The sequence below is a fragment of the Melanotaenia boesemani genome, chromosome 7, assembly GCF_017639745.1.
Source record: "Melanotaenia boesemani isolate fMelBoe1 chromosome 7, fMelBoe1.pri, whole genome shotgun sequence".
Lineage (NCBI taxonomy): Eukaryota > Metazoa > Chordata > Actinopteri > Atheriniformes > Melanotaeniidae > Melanotaenia > Melanotaenia boesemani.
This window is the reverse complement of record NC_055688.1, coordinates 25871926-25892373: the sequence shown is the minus strand read 5'-3', so window position 1 is coordinate 25892373 and position 20448 is coordinate 25871926. Positions and strand designations below refer to the sequence as shown.

Genomic DNA, 20448 nt, shown 5'->3' with positions numbered 1-20448 from the left:
AATTCAGAAATTTTTAAAACAATTTACTGCTCATGTATATTAGTTATGTAAGATAGAAAACTGAGCTTTCTTTAAATATATTTAGAGGCCATCATCTGTAGCAAATCTCTTTTAATATAATAATAAACAGACATGTCATTCATTAACATCCAGTCTAACATGGACCTGAGATAGTTTGTCAAAACATACCAGTGAAAGAGTTCTTGAGATCCACAATATGAGGATGGTTTTTTTGTTTGAGGATCTCTATGTCTGAGATTTTTTGAGTCTGTTAAAAACACCACAAATATTAAAATAGCTCACTATAATTGTCTAATGGATGAACAGTCATCTCTGTTAAACAAAAACATAACATTTTCACATGTACACAAACTCAGAGGTCTGGTGAGATCCCCCAGAGCCATTGGATGAAGAACTTTAGTTATGGACTGAACATCAAAAATCACGACATAAGGATCCTTTAGTGGTACACATCACAAGCATTCATGATGACTGAGTGTGTATGCTGCATATAACAATGTGATTATATTAATGTAAATGATTAACCGTGTGAGTTTTAAGAATATAATGGAATAAACAGACTGATTTGAGAAGTGATTTTAGAGAACGGAGAGAACCAGCTGGATGGAGAGTCCCCATTTATGTAGGTTACCAAAGGCTAGTGAAGTAAGGGTGGTGGTTAACTAAGGACAGTGAGGTAAGGAAGGACTGAGGTAATGTGTATGTGTATAAGCTGTATAAGCTGAGAGATGTGTGTCAGATGAAATGAGGCATTTTCAGAAAAGAAAGTGCAGTTCCTTGAGTGCCATTGGAGTAAGCATCTCTGTGAAAAGGATGCAGATTCAGAAGGAATCTCTGCTAAGAACTTAGAGAAACAGTTATGGACTTACAATCTGCACTTCTGAGTTCACCTGCTCACTCAGACTTTGTGGATTTGGGACATGGTGGGCTTCAAAGACTTCGTACTGACAGCTTTGCCTAGACCACTGAAATGATTCCCATATCTCGAGACAAAGAGGAAGAAGAGTGGTTTTGGCTGACTTACTTATCAGTCCTCTCTCTCCAGTGTATGTGAATGTAGATTTTTGAATGGGCACTTTTTACCTAACCTTCCACTTTTGAAGAATGCAAAGTCATTCTGTTATGATTGCTGTTATTAGGTATTAAGTATGAGGTTATAAGACCTTTATGAGACCTTCTTTAGAGAAGTGTTTTTGATTTCTGCCTATTACCTGTTTCATTGGGCCTGCTGACTGAATTTCAATTCTCTTGTTTATGTTTCTTTACTTTTTGTGTTGCACAGAGAATGTGATACACATGTGAGAAACAAAATTTTGAGACTCATGTCAGTTTTAATAAAACTGAATAATTTTTTTTTCATAATTTACTCTAGAGGTTAAAGTTTTCTCTTACCTGTGTTTGTGGGATTTCCTTCACCAAAAATGTTTCTTCACCCTTTTTGGCCACAATGAAGTTTTCTCCTTCTTTTATTATAACATAGTCCTTGTCTGGTATTTTGCTCTGTTTGTTCCCCATCTTTATATCCTGACAACAGAAGGTTAAAAACAAGCAAAAAGTTATTGCACTGTTATATTATACAAGTCAGGAAACATATTTTTGTTAAACTGTCATAGAACAATATCGTTACATTTTTTGTTTGTTTTTCTAGTTTGCATTTGTTAACCTCCTGTGGCAGGTAGGCAAGTTTGGTCCTTAAGAGCTGCAGTCCTGCAGGTTTTAGATGTTTCCTGCTCTAACACACCTGATTCAAATTAAATGGATCCAGAAGCTTATCAAGTTCTGCTTAGTGACTTGATTCTCTAAACAACCTATTTAAATGCCAAGGTTTTTTAAAGTGATTATGAGAAGTGTAATAAAAGTAAAAATAACATATATACATAAGAAAACAAATTCTTTTCAACAAAAATAAACTAAGAATGGTTCCAACCAGACAAATATAAAATAAATGCAGTCTGCTCATCATGTGGACATTCTCCTTTAAAAATGAAAACAGGAAGCATGATTTCAAATGTGTCCTAAAGCCCTCTTTTTCCACAGACACTGTATGTGCATAAACACACACCTACACACACATTATTGTGCTGACTGATGCTTGACTGACCCTTCCATCTCTAAACTGCATCTCAAACCTGATTTAATGGTGTAATGGTCACCAAGTACCTCATTGTACCTTCAGGGGAACAAAAAAAAAAAATGTTGTTGGATTGGTACCCTTAAAGGTACTGCTGTTGTACCCTCAAAAATGGATAATTATTTGTACATTTGCAATTTTGACGTTGTAGGGACCATCCACCCATCTATCCATCCATCCATTTTCTATATCACCTATTTTAATTCAGTTGGAGCCTATACCTACAACAATTAGCAGGCTTCTCATCTGCTAATTGCTGGACAGGTTGCCAGTCTCTGGCCCAACACAGAGGGACAAACAACCATTAACGCTCACACTTGCTTCTACGCAGACTTTAAATAAATCTAACATGCATGTTGTTGGACTGTGGAAAGAAATCAAAGTACTCAAAGAACACCCGCGAAAATCTGGGGAAAACATGTAAACTGCACAGAACGGCCACTGCTCGAACCAGCGATCTGCTTGCTGTGAGGCCGTGGTGCTAATCCCCACACCACCATGCAGCCTTATAAGGACCAATAAAATAAGTTTAATCTCCTGTAACTGTTTGTCACTGTTATAGTTATAAAAGTAATTTGCATCTGAGCACCTATCAACACTGTAGAATGATATTTCTTCACAAAAGTGACCTAAAAGTACAGTGTTGGAGAAAAATAAGTAAATAAAATAAATAAATAATATACAAGTTATGACAAAATAAGTCTAAAAATAATAAAGAAATGTTTCTTTTTACTATATATTTATATTTCAAACTACCTACTAACTACTACCACAAACACTAGAGTTACGATTCCATGACTACTAAAACAGGGATTAAGCTACATTTAAACCTCACTTAATTCTATTAATAAGTATACAGGTAAATTAAAATGAATTATAATGAAAAATGTTTCATAAAACAAAGAATGAAGCAATAACTGTCATCTCATGCTTTTACAGAAACATATAAAATCTATAAATCAGACTGTGCAGAATAAAAATTTTAAATATAATGGAAATTAACAGAGGTGAAATAGCCTGAAGTGATAGAGAACACACAGACAACATGACCAGAATAAGTAAGAGTTACACAAATGCAAGAATAATACTATATTTTAGCTTCTCCACAACTGGTACAGCCTTCTTTTAGGAATTTCCTGTGAGTCCCCCTAACAAACTCTGCTCTAAATTCTCCTGCCAGCTTTTGCAGAAACTTTTTTTGAGCTGTTGTAAATGATCATTTTATTACATGATATAAATTACATTTTATGATGATGATGATGATGATGATGATAATTATAAAACAAACAAGCTCTGTACTTACCCAGGTGCTGGATATCTGTGTGCCCCAAAGCAGTGAATGTTTCAGACTGGTATGAAAACAAAAGCCAGTTAGAATTTAAACAGTAGCAATCAAAAGTGAAAGTTAACAGAGCAGCAAATAATTATCTCATGATTATGTAATGCACTTTGAAGTGTCTTGTACATGAAATGTGCTATTCAAATAAACTTGCCTTGCCTTGAGGATGTTGACAAGAACCCAGCCTTGACAGACCATAGAAAATATGCAAGCTGTTCTAACAGCTCCCGGATCTGGGAGTGCCATGACCAGCCCATAGTAAACACATTCTCTTCTGTTTATAAAATGCCCCCACACATTTCACCTTTAGCTAGGATGATTGCACCTTTTCTGTTTTTAGGCCAAATAATTTCAAGCAATCCATCCTGTTAAGTAATTGTAGCTCTGCAGCATACTACGAGTACACGCTTAGAAAAAAAAGTGCTGCCTATAACCATATAACGCTCTTCGGCTTGTCCTCATAGGAGAACCCCTATTTGTGTCTGTTAGAACCCTTTGTAAGGGTTTTAACTGAAACCTTTTCAGATGGTTCTGACTAGAACCTATCATAAAGGGTTACACCCAAATCCATAAGTAGAAGGTTCTACCCAGAACCACCTATGACAGGGTTTGGTGGTTATAGCTGCAACCCTTTTATATCCCAATGGTTTCATCCAGATCCCTCACAGAGAGAATGCCAGTAATTGTGTTGTGACCACAACGGGTTAAAAAAGTAAAGCAACAACTATTTAAAAGGACAACACTGCCTGGGGAGGAATAGAGCCCAGACCTAAAAAACAAAACAAAACAAAACAAAAAAAAAAACAATTAACACTTTTCATTACTTTAGAAACAGGGTGAGCAGTCGTTTGCTTAGGACAGGGTTTTTCCCTTGCATTAAAAAAAGTAATATAATAATAAGAATACTACTACTACTACTACTACTACTAATAATAATAATAATAATAATAATAATAATGAATTAATGCCATAATAAATTTCCCACTGGCTGAATGAAGCAGTTGAGAGGTGGACTTTTGCATTAACAATACTAATGGATGTTTTCTGGGGGCCATATCACCCCTTTAAAAAGGTGCAAAATGGTTTAGTTCACACCTCCAGTTGATTCACTCTAGTTATGTATAGAATACCCCCATGGTAAGATGCAAAGGCAGTTACTCAGGAAAGTAATTTTTCTGTTACTATTTTATAAAATCTTCAATAATGAAACTTCAAATTAATCTGCTTGTTCATTTAATCTTAATCAAAACAACCACACATGCTGGGAGATGAAACAATCATGTAATACTGGTGTGTGTGAAAAATCAACTTACTTCTATCATAGATGAGAACGAAAACATAATTTATATACAAGACTTGAACATATCATGTATGGACAATGACTTTCAGCCCGTTGTCCTGAAGTCCATGATTTAGGTTTAGGTTTAGGTTTAACTAAGTATTTGTTTGTAAGTTTAATGTTCACAATCCCCTTTTCCCTTGCGAGCTCGGGGTTTGCAGCAGCAACAACCATACATGCTCGCACCCACCACTAGAATCAATTTGGAATCACCAGTTAACTCAACATGCATCTTTCTAGATGCTGGGAGGAGTCCAGAGTCCCTGGAGAGAAGCCATGCTTTGGGAGAACATGCAAACTGTGGGGGGAAATTATTTATTATTACCAAAAAAAGCTTAAATAAATAAGTCTCAAACCAAGCAAATTGTCTTTGAGATTTATTTCACTCATCAACCAGGCAGTATGACATTACTGAGTTCCTTATAAGTCATCTGTAAATTTATACTCCAAGAATTTCATAGCCAGCATTATACTCCTATCGTTCACAATATTTATAGCACTTAGAGCTGTAGGTCTCTGCATATATACAGTTATCAGTATTGATGTCATCAGTTGTCTGCACATCGTTCCTCTTCTATCTAGTACACACTGATTCTGTATTATCACGAATAAGAGTGAGACATCTCCTTAATAAAAACAAAAATCTTATCATATGAACAGGAAGTATTATTGTTTACATAATATCTATCAAAAACATATTGTATGATTAAAAATGAAAAAAAAAAAAAAAAAAACCTTAACAAAACTCAACACAGAAGAGGAATCGAACCAGGAAAATTACTTGCTGTGAGGCAACAGTTCTGAAATCCAGTTGTGGTCTAACGGTTTTTTTGTATATGAAGTCCATGTGCCTATCCTGCTCCACTAAAGATCAGTTACTTGGTTGTAAAAATAATCCTTATGTCCTTGTTGCTTTAAAAAGCCTCTCAGACTTAACTTTATTTTAATTTAGAAAAATAGTCCTCCATCTGGGCAATCACACGAAGCAGAGCATAAAATATAACAAACTGCTGTAGCACACTTCACCTGCTGACTACAGCTAACACATTTTGGCACTGAGTGTCTGCAGAAGCGCGGTAGTGACGAGCCCCAACAAGCTCATGTGCACCACTTCAAGGTGCGGCAAAGTTATGTTTGCCTCACTTTATGACTTTATTGTCCAATCAGTGAGAACAGTTACGTCACACTTATATTAAAGACATTATATATATATATAGGTGACACACTGAGCAAGAGAAACAGGCACACACATTGTCTACCCTTACAAAAATAAATATTACACATCCCCATATTGATATTAACTTAAAATTAAAAATCATTACTGACAGACATATTTGCAAGCTCAAAATCATCATAGTACAATTAATAATTAGAAGATTATACAAAATAATTTAAATCTGGAAATAAAAAATGAATAGTTCAAATAAAAAGCTATATGCCATCCTGCTTGTTAGAATTTAAAGTAAAATCCAAATGTCCCACACCATCACTGCTGCATTAATGTCTGTGGTGTGAAAGTTCAAGTCAGCAGTACTTCTCATCATAATGAAAACCCCAATAAGCTGTAGCACATTTCAAAAAACTAAAAAATGTAGGTAATTAATTGCACAGAATAATACCCCAGGTAAAAGAATGATAAATAGTCTGATCTGCTGCTCATTTAAATTAATCCAACTTTTGTGTTACATTAGTTCCATATTCTGCCATTCCAGCTCGTTTTCTGCCTGAACTGAGGGGATGGATGAGATCATGTCCTTTAGCTCATCCAACACTCCACTGAGGTTGTCAGCTGCCTCCCTGACTGACTTAACAAATCTCATGGTTTTAGATTTGACTTCAGGTTTTTGTAGTGGAAGGTTGTTCGGTGGCTCTGATCCTTCAAGCCCTGATTCTGCTTCCCTGGCTTGTTTTATATTGTGTATCTCTTTTGCATCCATGGCAATGAAAAAGATATCCATTGCTACGAATAAACCAGAAAGCACACCTGTTGCTGTCTCTACAACACGCACTGCCCTGGATGCTTGTGAAGCAATCTTGCCAATGTTTACCACTTGAATTAGTCGCACAAGTTCAACAATACTACCCATGCCCTTTACTGCCCTAAGGCCAAGGCTGGTCAGGTTTTCTTTTTTTAAATTGCCATGAGTTCCATCGGTGTCACTTGTTTGTGGAAACTGGCTGCTGAGGGTTTGTAAACTGTCCCTAATCTCCTGGAGCCAGCTGACAACTGCATTAATCTTCTGTTCCAACTCTTTAATGAGACTGTGAACAGCTTTACGATCAGAGGACTGGTTGACCATTTTGGTGATGTTGGAGGCACCAGCAGTGACTCCACCAAGTATACTTGCTCCTACACCAACTCCAGCGACAATAAGAGAGGCTCCCAATGTGAAAGGGGCCAGTAAAAGCCCCACTATGGATGTAACCCCACCCACTGCTCCAATTACTCCTCCCGTCAGACTGCCAATGGTGGTACCCTCATGAACATTCTCCAAACCATCAGCCAGGGTCCTCAGATTGTTCAACTTGGTGTAGAGATCCTCCACGGTTGTTTTACACTGATAAAACAATTAAGTAAATAAAATATTATTAAAAAAAACACAAAATATTTGCAAAAACAGAAGTGAGGAATCAAGACAAATCTGTTATTTAAAATTAATCAAAAGTGTATACATGTTTATTAGCAGACCAAAAGCCATTACTCACATCCATGCAATAAACCTATTTTTGATCACACTCATTTAAACCTAAAGAATGATGCTGAGTGTAGATCAGAATTATAGTTCTTCAGTAAGACTTGCACTCAGAACAGAACCAACTAATCAAGAAAGGCATAAATAATGTTCAATGAAAATGGGTCCGACTTACAAATAAATTCTAAAACTTTAACTTCAGTTTTAGGTATGAACTTTGTAGGTTTCTCCAACAGAGTTAGGGGTTTTAATATAGAAGCAAATTATTATATTTTTCTTTTTTAAAGTTCAAGTAAATTTGACTCATCTCCCTCCATATCAGAACACTGTGAGATTTCCTCTGCCTCACCTCTAGCTTGTCTGTCTCCTGCAGCAGATAAAGAAGATGTCATCCCCAGTGTTCTGAACACCTGATCAGTACAACTATGTTGGGTTCTATAGCACTTACTCAACATTAGTTTAAGTCAGATAAGAGTTCCTGTGCTGTGGAAAACAGCAGGCCTTGTTAATGTACCTAAAAAATCCCAACCATCTGAGCCAAAGACTACAGACTGTTATTGGCTCACCTCAATGAGCGAATGAACATCTTTCAGGATCTATTACAGTTTTCTAATCATAATGGGCTTGTGGTTGAAGACACCATCATCACCCCGCTTCAGAGAGCCCACACTTATCTGGACCAATTAGGCAGCAATTTGAGGAGCATATTTTTTCTATTTTTTAAGCATTTTTAACACAATTCGGTCTGCTTTGTTATATGAGAAGCTCCATAAATACCAGGTGGACACCACCACAACCACCTGGATTCACGACTACCTAAAAACAGACCAGTTTGTGAGACTGAAGGGTTGTGTGTCTGAGATAGTGGTCAGCAGCACTGGAGCACCACAAGGGACTGTACTCTCACCATTTCTCTTCACACTGTAGACGTCAGATGTCCAATACAACTCTAAATCCTCTCATGTGCAGAAATACTCTGATTACTCTGCACTTCTGGGGTGTATTGGTGATGGACTGATCCTCATCACAATTTGATTATATTTTGTGTTATGATTGACTCAGATGTTTAAGGTTTGTGGCATTGCTGTAAAACCTCTATGTCTTCCCACACACATCATACGGCACTGTTGTTGTTTAGCTCCACACGTGACTCCTACGGACTGAGTTAGTACTGAGTTAGTGATCATCACGCTGCTGTGCCTTCTTTCACATATGACTATGGCAGGCGGAAGAAAAAGTAGTTCCTACCAACTGGGTATAATTTAGACAAGATCCTGATATTATAGTTTTCACTGTATTCCAGATTGTGATACACTGGATATTTATCCCAAATTACCGAGATATCAATATTCAAATATGTAAACTGATTTTAGAACTTAAAAAGCTGGTATTGGTGATATAGACATTTCAGCATCAATCAGCACATCACTAATTAGGACTCCATGATGCAGCATGTAAATATTTAGGCTAGATAAAAGCCAATCTTATTCCTAAACTGTAATGTTATAAATAGGCATACTATGATGAATCATTCCCAAAACTAAGCAATCCTGTTATTTAGTTGTGTATCTGAAAACTAGCTTGCTTACTGTTGTGTCTTTTGACATAAAAAGCATCTTCTCTGGATTTTAAATGTTGCAGAACATAATTTTCTCATGTTTTAGAGGAATAAAGAAATAAAGAATTACTTAGGACTGATATGGTCAAATGCTAAACTTGAAACTGACCCACAGATGAGGAAATAAACAAACCAGTTTAGAGAATCAGACTTATGTGTGGTGGAAATGGTCAGGGCAACATTATACTTTATCATCGCTGTGGGACATATGTCAACACACTGAGTTACATATCTTGGATTTATTTTGTGAGAATCAATGAAATAGAATATTCTAGCATAATAATAATTGTGTAGCCACTCAGAAAACTGCTATACGAGTATAGAAATTTCATACCTTTTCTTTGAGGCAGTCTATAAAAATTGGACGCGCCAAGATCTCACTGGCTGTTGGTCTTGCTTTGGGATCCTTTTGCAGCATATTATTCAAAAGTTGACAAAGATCTGGTGAGAAGTGCTCTGGGAGAGCTGGGTAAGCACCACTAATTATTTTGTGTTTAAGTGTGGCTGCAGTCTCTGCAGAGAACTAAAGGAGAAAATCAGAGAAACAATACTTTAGAAGTACCGCCATTAACTTATCTGTCACTTTATATTAACTCATGTTGTGGAGTTTCACACCATGACACTTCTATATCACACTACACCACAACAACATGGACTGGGTGTGCCAAACACAGTCCAGGCTGCCATTTTACACACAGCCCTCTTCATTATAGTCCTCTTGGTGTCTATTATTTGGACAGGCACTATGTAAAGAAACCAGTTACACATAAAAAAAAAAAAAAAAAAAAAAAAAAAAAAAAGTTACCACATTTTCCAATTCCTTACAGGCATATTATTACATATTGCTGAAATTCTTAAACATAAAGAGCAGCTGAAATACATAGAAAGCTGTACTGTGTTTATTTATTTATTTTTGTCAGCCAATTCCTTATGAAACCATGACAGAGCATCACCTATATTTTTCCCTCAGGTTATATATTCTGTAATGCCAAAAGCAGTGGCAGAGCTAAACGTTTTTACATTGGATGGCCATAGGGTAGACAAGAATTTATCAGGGGGTCCATAAACAAAGAGAGGAAATGATTGTGTCCCTCTCTCTAACACACACTCACATAAACTGCTGTGATGACTATGGTCACATTAGAGAGACATGAGACATGAAACACCTTTACATTGACAACTTTACATTGATCCATGTAGGTATATGAAAACATTTCTGTCCTCATCCTCCAGTGACCTATTGATCAACTGCAATGGCACCTGTGGTATCCAGGCAGATTTCACAGGTGGCCACCCTGGCCAACCCTCTAGCTCTGCAAAAAGCATCCAATTACCAAGTATATTAACTAATTAATAATATTTTATTCATAGCTCCATCACTAGCAAAAAAATAATTATTATGCTATTTTTCATGCTATTATTTATTTAATTGGTATTTTATCAAATTGTTTCTTCATGCTGTAATAAAATTTAAATATTGTTGTAGATTTCATCCAACTCCATTCCCACACTGAATCTCTTTACTAAAGGAGCACTGATACTCAATTCGGTCCTACGAGGGCCGCAATCCAGCAGGTTTTCCATGTATCCCTGCACCAACACACCTGAGTCAAATTAGGTGGCTCTAACAGCCAATCAGGTTCTACACAATGACTCATTAATTTGACTCAGGTGTGTTGGTCCGAATTGAGTATCAGTGCTCTATAGTCATCCAAAAAACAAATAAAACAAAATTTTAAATGATGGATTTCGCTAGTAAAAAATATAAATGCTTATTTAGGTGAAACTTACCGACTTTTTTGTACAAAGTTTAAAAAGTATGCACCCCACTGACCAGATGTCACTAAAAATAAAGAATGTTACGTTAGCATAGATAGATAGATAGATAGTAAAACAGTTAATAAAATGAATAAAATGATATGGTAGATGAAAGGTGTCTACCTTTTTGCATCATAGGTCTCGCCTGTGAAGACTTCAGGTGCCAAATAATTTTTTGAATCTGCATTTGATGTGTCCTTCCCTCTGTTCAGACACAAGATAAACACATTAATTAGTCAAATGAGTTAGTCCAGTACAATTTAAATACAAATGTTAACACTAATGATTTGTACTTATATGTTGCTTTTCTAGTATTTTTGACTACTCAAAAAACTTTTACAATGCAAGTGACATTAACCCATCCAAACACACACTCACACAGCAATGTTTATTTGGTGCTCTTCCCTAAAACAAACATTCACACTCAAATGAGCACATCGGAGGCAATGTGCAGTTTAGTGCTTTGCCCAAGTACACTTCAAGAAAAAGCCAGGTTCTACCCATCACCCTTTCAATTGACAGACGGCTTCCTGTGGCTGATTTTAATGTGGCTAAACCATAAAGGAGCAATAAAGGCAGGTATCCATCTTCAAAGTGCTGCAAAGTTAAGAAATGCAAATAGGAGCCTGCAGACTGGAGTCTACAGGAAATCCACATAAACAGACCAGTACATCTTTTTCAATTCTCTCTATTGGCTGGGAGTCTTCAGAACCTTTATGGTTTAGGGCAGGCAACAACTCCATAAAAGCAAAAGCTAGAGAGAAGCAATGAAACACCTGAACACTGCTCTTAAAGATTGTGACTAACCGGGCTAGACATTTGTTAAAACGGTAAGAAGACCCAGGAACATGTACAAAAAATTTTACATGTTCTTTTACATCTGGACAATTTATTCTTAAAACTATGTATTCTTTTAATTTTCAGACAACATTCATATAAATGTGTGCTTCTCTGCATCTCACGTTTGCAATGAAACCAAACTTCTGCATATTTGTGTTTTGTCTGTGTTTTTTACAGGAAGGAAACCATGACCATAGACATTGTTATGATAAACATTTCATTTTTGCAAGAAATATGCAAATAAGATAAGTGCAGCTGTGCAGGAGTATTTCAAGCACAAACTTCCTTTCTAGCGTCTTGCCTACGTAACATCTCTGTGTCTTGTTTAGATATTGACTTGTCAGATGAGATGTTTTAACTGCTTAGATGTAACTGAATCATAGAAACAATGTTTTAAATTTTGATTTTCTGGAGTGGATATATTTGTGTTAAGTTTGATACCTCACTATGTTCAGATTTCTGACTGTAATCCCTCTTCTAAGACTAAAAGGACCCAATAGCAAATGTTGACTATGACCCTATTTCAGCTCCTCTTCCCTGTTGTGCAGAGCCTCCGAGCACAAATGCAGTGATACAGGGAGAAAGATTGAGAAGAAAAAGAAAAAGGAAGGTGTTGCCATTCCTTATGTAAGTGGAGCATTTAACAAATATCAGAGTTTTTAAAACCCAGTCAAATTATCCAACAGAAACCGTTTCATCTTAAAGACCAAACTCCTCACTCCACTCGACACAAAGAGATGACTCAACACAGGAAAATCTAAAATAACAATGGTTTCACAGGCTACTTAAGTTAAATCTCCATCAGAACTGAAGAAACTCTCCTGGATGAGAGTGAAACATCATTAAGAAACTAAACTCAGTCCAGTTGACTTGACTCAACCTAAGTTGGATACCATGACCTGAATGAACGAGAGCCTTTATAGACAATTTCAGTTTATAGTCTTTTTTAAAGCTTTCTAATTTATTTAATTAAATAAAAATGAAGGCTTTTCCTTTATTTTTCTCTTCTTAGGGTTGCATCAGAATCTCATGTAAAATATGATAATAATAATAATTAAATATAGAAATAGTAATTATGTAACACCACATAGAATACCTTGATACTTTGAAACTCATATTTTGTCAGATACTTACCATACCATAGTTTTCCAACTATGACACAGCCAACCTGGTAAGGTTGATAGCTGATTGAAAAGCCTAGATTGATATATAGTTCTTAAGGGATATGTATCGTCTATGCACAAAGCCAAAACCAAAAGGATATTCAATAAAACACTGTAAGCTTTTGTTAATAGAGAAAGTTAAGTGGAGACTGTTAACCAGTGTGGGTTTGTTAATATGGGCGCTGGAGTGCCACCCCATCAAGAAGGCTACCTCCCTTTAACATAACATTAAAACCAACTGCTCATACTAGGCCGTAAGGTTAACCCTGTTGTCGTTTCATCTCGCTCCACAGTCTGGGGACCACACAATTCTTCCTAGAAAAAAAAGACCGGTTTGCCTTTAGCTTAACTAAAGTTCGGAGCTGATTATCCCGCACAAGTCCCGTGATCACCGCCGTAAATCGGCACTAGCTACTGTTTAGCACCAATGAAAATAAAAACACCATCAGGGTCTGGTTTTCTTGTCATCTATGTAATTTTTAAATGTCCATCCAATCTCTCTTGGCTATTGAAGACCTACTTTGTGATCATGAGGAATGTGACACCAGGGTGTTTTTACATGCACTGCATGCTGCACAACAGCATAATACTGTTATAATCAAGAGCAGCACCGATAGAGAAAAAATTATATATACATATACATACTGTCCCCGATACTGATATGGCATTTCTTCACCAAATCTGGTAACAGAACAAGAATTATTGATATAAACAAGGTGACATCAGCTTTGTTACCACAGTGTGTTCAACACTTTTTGGGATCCATACCTTCTCTGGATGTAACTCAACTAGTGCTTTTAAATGGCAAGGGCACAAGAAAAACCTTCTCTGTTAGATGTATAGAAGAAGAATACCTGAAAGCCTTCAACAATCTAGGAAGTAGCTTTAATTCAGACCAGTCAACTTTTGCAATACTTTGCAAATATGTATGCCACCTGTATGACCAGCCATCTGCTCAAAATGTAAATGATGCAAGACACAAAGCATTCTGTATGGCATCATCAGCCTTGCCAGAACTATCTATTCCTCCTACAAGTGATGCCCTCCACCAACATTGCAAAAGGGCAAACTACCAAGCAGCAATAATGAAGTCACTCTTACAAGCAGAAATACATGCTCCATCACCTGTTGGCCATGGTTGGCACATAGAGGATGGACATTTAAAAATTACATGGATGACAAGAAAACCAGCCCCTGACAGTGTTTTAGGAGTTGTGCATTGCAGGTGTAAGCAGGGTACCTGCATGAGAAGCAGATGTTCTTGTGTTTTTGCAGGACTGTGTTGCACAGATTCATGTTGCTGTCTCAGTTGTGTAAATATAAAAGACAGTGAAGAGAGAGAAGATGACTGCTGTCCTGACACTGATGTTGAGGACTAAAAGTCCAGCATTTTACATCAGATGTTGTGGTGTATTGTTGCAGAATGATGAAATGTTTAAATCATATCAAAACAAAGTGATCACCACTTTTAGAGTAAAATGTTGGTACGCTAAACAGTAGCTGGTGCTGATTTACGGCAGTGATCGTGGGACTTGTGCCGGATAATCAGCTCCAAACTTTCAGAAGGCGAACCGGTCTTTTTTTTTCGAGGAAGAATTGTGTGGTCCCCAGACTGTAGATCGAAAATCTGTTTCTGAACGTCTTTTCTGGGTTGACGTTATGGCCTTTACAGTGTACCTGCTTTTGTGTAGTAGCTAGTCTGTCAGCGTTTAAGACATGGTAGCTTTTGATTAATAACCTCCTAAATATATTAGTGCTGGGCAATGATTAAAACTTTTAATCGCGATTAACCGCATGGCATGAATAATAAAAAAAATTGTTATGTACAAAATGTCTCTTTCCTTTAAAAGAAGGCCTATGGCTATATAAAGACAATGCAGTAAATTTTGGTTTACAAAACCTAAATCAGTAGTCTCCAACGTGTATGGATGAGGTGTGCTGGCCAAATGGATGTTCATGTGAGGCCTAAAACTTTTACGAACATGTGACCAGGAGCTGCTCTCTCAATGGTTTTGTAAAGATCCTTTCTGCCAGGCAGCATTGTTGTAGGTCCTTTATGTATGCAGTGGGACAAATTCACAGCCCTTAGTGTCCAAATACACTCTGCTAAGAGCAGACAGAATTGACGAGAAATAGCAGCTTTGGGGGAAATAAGAAAAAAATTATGCAATTTCTTTAAAAAAAAATTTTTCACATGGGATTCAGTTAGATAATAAGAATAGCCTTTATTATCATTGGTCATGATATAATGTCATTTGGTGTTCTGCATGTAAAAAAAAAAAAACAAGATAAGAAATATGGAAAATAAAAGGTCATGAAGATGAAAATAATAAAGAACACACACACACCTACACACACACCTACACACAATTTAAAGAAACTGCACATTACTTTTGATGGAAAGCTTCAAATCCGGCCAAGCGCAATATTCCAAATTCTGTGAGGAAAATGTTCTATAGAAAGGAAGTGGATTAAGTATAATTTAATGCCATAAAGACAAACAGGTTCACAAAGAAAAAAAAATTGTAAATAAATATATAAAGTATTAAAATAATAATGAGATATTACAGCATATGAGAACTGTTATGTTTAGAAACAGTTAATACAACATTTTATGAAATTTCATGATGTCTTTTCAGTGTTTGTGTAGTATTTATAGTACCTCTGGTGTCAGATCTTTGTGAAGCAAACCTTTGTCATGAATAGTTCGCAGAGCAATGCAGATCTCAGCCATCCTGCTAAGTACCTTAAAAACAAGTTAGAGCATAATTACAATTGCAAAAACATATCTCAGTTGGGATGACAAATTGCATGTCATGCAATTTAGAATCTATTTTAATCTCAAGATTAGTGCAGATAAGTAAGATACCTCAGATTCTTGTGGAGGTTCTTCCATTTCTTGGATCTTTTTTGCAAGGTTTCCTCCCTGACAGTACTCCATCACTACATAGTACATGTTTTCTTTTTCATCTTTGTGACAACATAGAAACAGAAAACAATGTCAATGTTTTCAAAAATTATGTGTGGTATGAAAAATGCTTCTCACAAATACAAAAAGACTGTGTTAATCTTTAACTTAATGTCAAACTTGTTTATATAGCACATTTTCCACATTAGGCTCCATGTACAATTTACTGCTCATGTATATTAGTTATGTAAGATAGAAAACTGAGCTTTCTTTTAAATATATTTAGAGGCCATCATCTGTAACAAATCTCCTTTAATATAATAATAAACAGACATGTCCTTCATTAACATCCAGTCTAACATGGACCTGAGATAGTTTGTCAAAACATACCAGTGAAAGAGTTCTTGAGATCCACAATATGAGGATGTTTTTTTTGTTTGAGGATCTCTATGTCTGAGATTTCTTGAGTCTGTTAAAAACACCACAAATATTAAAATAGCTCACTATAATTGTCTAATGGATGAACAGTCATCTCTGTTCAACAAAAACATAACATTTTCACATGTAAACAAACTCAGAGGTCTGGTGAGATTCCCCAGAGCCATTGGATGAAGAACTTTAGTTATGGACTGAACATCAAAAATCAGGACATAAGGATCCTTTAGTGGTACACATCACAAGCATTCATGATGACTGAGTGTGTATGCTGCACATAACAATGTGATTGTATTAATGTAAACGATTAACGGTCTGAGTTTTAAGAATATAATGGAATAAACAGACTGATTTGAGAAGTGATTTTAGAGAACGGAGAGAGCCAGCTGGATGGAGAGTCCCCATTCATGTAGGCTAGTGAAGTAAGGGTGGTGGTTAACTAAGGACAGTGAGGTAAGACAGAACTGAGGTAATGTGTATGTGTATAAGCTGTATAAGCTGAGAGATGTGTGTCAGATGAAATGAGGCATTTTCAGACAAGAAAGTGTGCAGTTCCTTGAGTGACGGTGGTGTAAGCATCTCTGTGAAAAGGATGCAGATTCAGAAGGAATCTCTGCTAAGAACTTAGAGAAACAGTTATGGACTTACAATCTGCACTTCTGAGTTCACCTGCTCACTCAAGACTTTGTGGATTTGGGACATGGTGGGCTTCAAGGACTTCATACTGACGGCTTTGCCTAGACCACTGAAATGATTCCCATATCCCGAGACAAAGAGGAAGAAGAGTGGTTTTGGCTGACTTACTTATCCGTCCTCTCTCTCCAGTGTATGTGAATGTGGATTTTTGAGTGGGCACTTTTTACCTAATGAGGGATCTAAGCATAGCATTTGTAGGATACACACTCAAGTTTTTACCATATAAGGTTCTCTGTCCTACAGACTGGATTGACACACGAACATGCATTCTATGCAAATGAGCATCCTATAGGCAAACTCTATGATTGGAGGACACGGGACTGAGGAATTTTATTTGTTTAAACCCTATATAAGACAGAATGACACATCAGGTCTTTAGGTCTTCGTTCTGGTTTTGGAACCTCCAGATTTTGCTGCAGAAATCTGTTTTGATGTCTGAACTTTTGTAATAAACTCCTTTTTATTATTATTCCACATCTCCTGATCAAGATACATCACTAACTTTCCACTTTTGAAGAATGCAAAGTCATTTTGTTATGATCGCTGTTATTAGGTATTAAGTATGAGGTTATAAGACCTTTATGAGACCTTCTTTAGAGAAGTGTTTTTGATTTCTGCCTATTACCTGTTTCATTGGGCCTCCTGACTGAATTCCCATTCTCTTGTTTATGTTACTTTTCTTTTTGTGTTGCACAGAGAGTGTGATACACATGTGAGAAACAAAATTTTGAGACTCATGGCAGTTTTAATAAAACTGAATTTTTTTTTTTTTTTTTTCATAATTTACTCTAGAGGTTAAAGTTTTCTCTTACCTGTGTTTGTGGGATTTCCTTCACCAAAAATGTTTCTTCACCCTTTTTGGCCACAATGAAGTTTTCTCCTTCTTCTATTATAACATAGTCCTTGTCTGGTATTTTGCTCTGTTTGTTCCCCATCTTTATATCCTGACAACAAAAGGTTAAAAACAAGCAAAAAGTTATTGCACTGCTATATAGTGATTAATCAGTGTTGTCCCTAAATGCAGTGGATTCTGACTGGTGGAGGAAACAGTACTATTTATCCAGAGCCGTCTGCAGGTTGGGGACCTTTGAAAATCCTGGATTGAAAGGTCTTTTTGTGTCCCATTTTAAAAACGTCTAATTATGATAATCAAAGTAATTTTGCCTCAAGATGGAATTTTGCATTATTTTAATGGTGGATGGTCTTAGAGGCCAAATGTTTCAGTCCACACAAGCAATGGTTGGTTCAACTGAGTAACACACAGAATGCAGCCAGACAGCCAGAGGAGAAAGTCATGTATTTCCTAAAGAAAATGAAGCCTCTATACCAGAAAAGGGATAGAGAAAACAAAAAGATTGGATAAGAAAATGAAGTGAGGGGCAGGTTCTTCTTAATTTCTTAGAGAAGTGAGCAGCACCTGAGCTAAAACAGAGTTTGAGCTGATATCAGCAGTTGTCTAGGCAACATGTTAAAATTCATTTAGGGCCAACACAGATTGATTACTATCAGAAATTCATCCAAGTTCCTCTCAGCGATAAAAAAAACATTTCCATCTTGTATCGATATTTTTGTCCTTTCCTACTGATCAATCATGACAAAGTTGGTATCATTGGATTCCTTGTAATTTCAGTATTGTGAAGATGCTCCTAACATTATGGTATTTGATAAACTGAATGCACCCCAGAGTCTGTAATGTTCATAACAAATGTCTACTGTAATTTTTTTTTAATAAACAAAATAAAACAGAAGAATTTTCAACATTTAAGCCACAATGACTGATTAATAAGTCAGAGTCTGATAATTATATCTCCTACTGTTGGTGCTTTTGAGTGAGATTTAATACCTTATAAAATATCTCACCTGGAAAACGGGGAAAGGGCTGTTTTAAAATTATTACTGAATTACTTCATTCAGTGCATTAAAAATAAGGGGGTGACATGAATCAAAAAGTGGACCTGTGATGGACTGGTGACCTGTTCAGGTAGGCTCTGCCTCTCACCTGCTAGTTGCTGGGATAGGCTCCAGCTTTCTCTCGACCCTGAATTGGACTAAGCAAAATAGAAAATGGATGGATGGATGAATCAGAAAGCTGTCCTGCCTGCATCTTATAAGATACAGAGTAGAATAAGTTCACAGTAAGACAGGAGGTACAACACTAAACATGACCCATGTGTTTGTTGGTGTATCCTAGCAAATGGCTTATTGCATAACAATCATATTTACTGAACCTTTCAGCACCATTTTAACATTGTAACATCAGTATTGGCAAAGATTAACATCATGATCCACATGGACTTCAGTTTCAGACCCAGCAGCCGCAGGTCCATCATCACGTCCAGATGAGGCTGAAATTATTCAGCCTCATCTACAGCTGGTTCAAACAAAATGATCTCATCTTATTTTCCACATGTATTCATTTTTGTACTTTCTCACCACCCCGATTAGCTAATAATTTAGACCCCAAAAAGACCAAAAGTCAGTCTGACAAAGCACACAGATCTAGATAAGTGATTATTGTGAAATTCCTGTGTCTTGTCTCAGTGTCACTTCCTTTGTGTGATTACATTTCAGTATACACATATTATTACATGCTAAATTTCCTGGTTTGTATGTGTCACTTCTCCCTGGTTTATATGTACCAACTCTATAGATCTGAACTGAAGGGAAAGTTAGGTACAACGTCCATTTGTAATCTGTGTGGTGGAGCAACATGCAGATTGCCTCATTTGAAAAACAATAGGTCAGTAAGTGGGGTGATTAGAACTATAGTAGTATTAAGCCTGCACCAGACCCTGCCATGGGCACACCCACTCCTGCCACTTATCGCTGCTGTAACTCTCCAGAGTACTGATTGAACACACGTGCAAACTATCTGGTAACCTAGGAATTATATGCTCCAGCTCCTCATCCATTCCTCATCGGACCTCTTTCATGCATCAGTGGACTATCCCTCTTCCCCTTCCCAGTCCCGACTCACCTGGCTGGTCAACTTACTGTGGTGCTGAGTATCCTAAACCTGGTATTAAGTAAGCGACTCCTCCAAGGAACTCTGTCTGTAATAAACTTTGTTAAACTCTGCTCGATCTCAGTGAGGTCTTTCATAACAGGTAGAGGGAGGGGGGACTGCAGGAAAAACTGAAAATGCTGGTAATTCTAGTGTTAATCTTCCTCAGAATCTGCTCCGTGTTATCAATCAGACTTGCTGCTTGCTTCCTGTTTGGGGCTAGAAGTAGCTCACTTTTTGGATACTGACAGTGTTTAACTGAATGAACTTTGCCATTTGATATGAGACAGAAACGTGACAATAAACATGTTTAAATTTAATAAGTTGTCAAGATGAGAAAAATACGTAAACTGTTTAGACAAAGGACCACCCATAAGAGTTCTTTGTAAAATGAAATACTTTCTTTTTTCCAATGATTTCAGGCCAGGAGTGTGGTGTGTGCA

At 36.7% G+C, this 20448-nt stretch overlaps 1 protein-coding gene across 9 annotated transcripts in view; it reads right to left on the bottom strand.

The window, feature by feature from the left end:
- LOC121642896 (CBL-interacting protein kinase 24-like) overlaps positions 1-20056 on the bottom strand; it is a 62932-nt gene extending 42876 nt beyond the window's left edge. For 2 of the 9 annotated variants that reach the window (XM_041989948.1, XM_041989946.1), the window contains exons 1-4: positions 9476-9493; positions 3456-3501; positions 1414-1545; positions 190-268 (exon numbers count right to left, since the gene is read on the bottom strand). In XM_041989948.1, the coding sequence (XP_041845882.1) occupies positions 190-268; positions 1414-1536 (202 nt within the window). In that variant the 5' untranslated portion in view covers positions 1537-1545; positions 3456-3501; positions 9476-9493. Of the gene's footprint in view, positions 1-184; positions 269-1413; positions 1546-3455; positions 3502-9475; positions 9665-10932; positions 10985-11082; positions 11164-15353; positions 15416-15624; positions 15709-15831; positions 15933-16260; positions 16340-17813; positions 17946-19978 lie in introns of those variants that run through there. The other 7 variants (XM_041989943.1, XM_041989954.1, XM_041989947.1 and 4 more) reach the window with 7 other exon arrangements.
- Between the last annotated feature and the right edge of the window lie 392 nt (positions 20057-20448).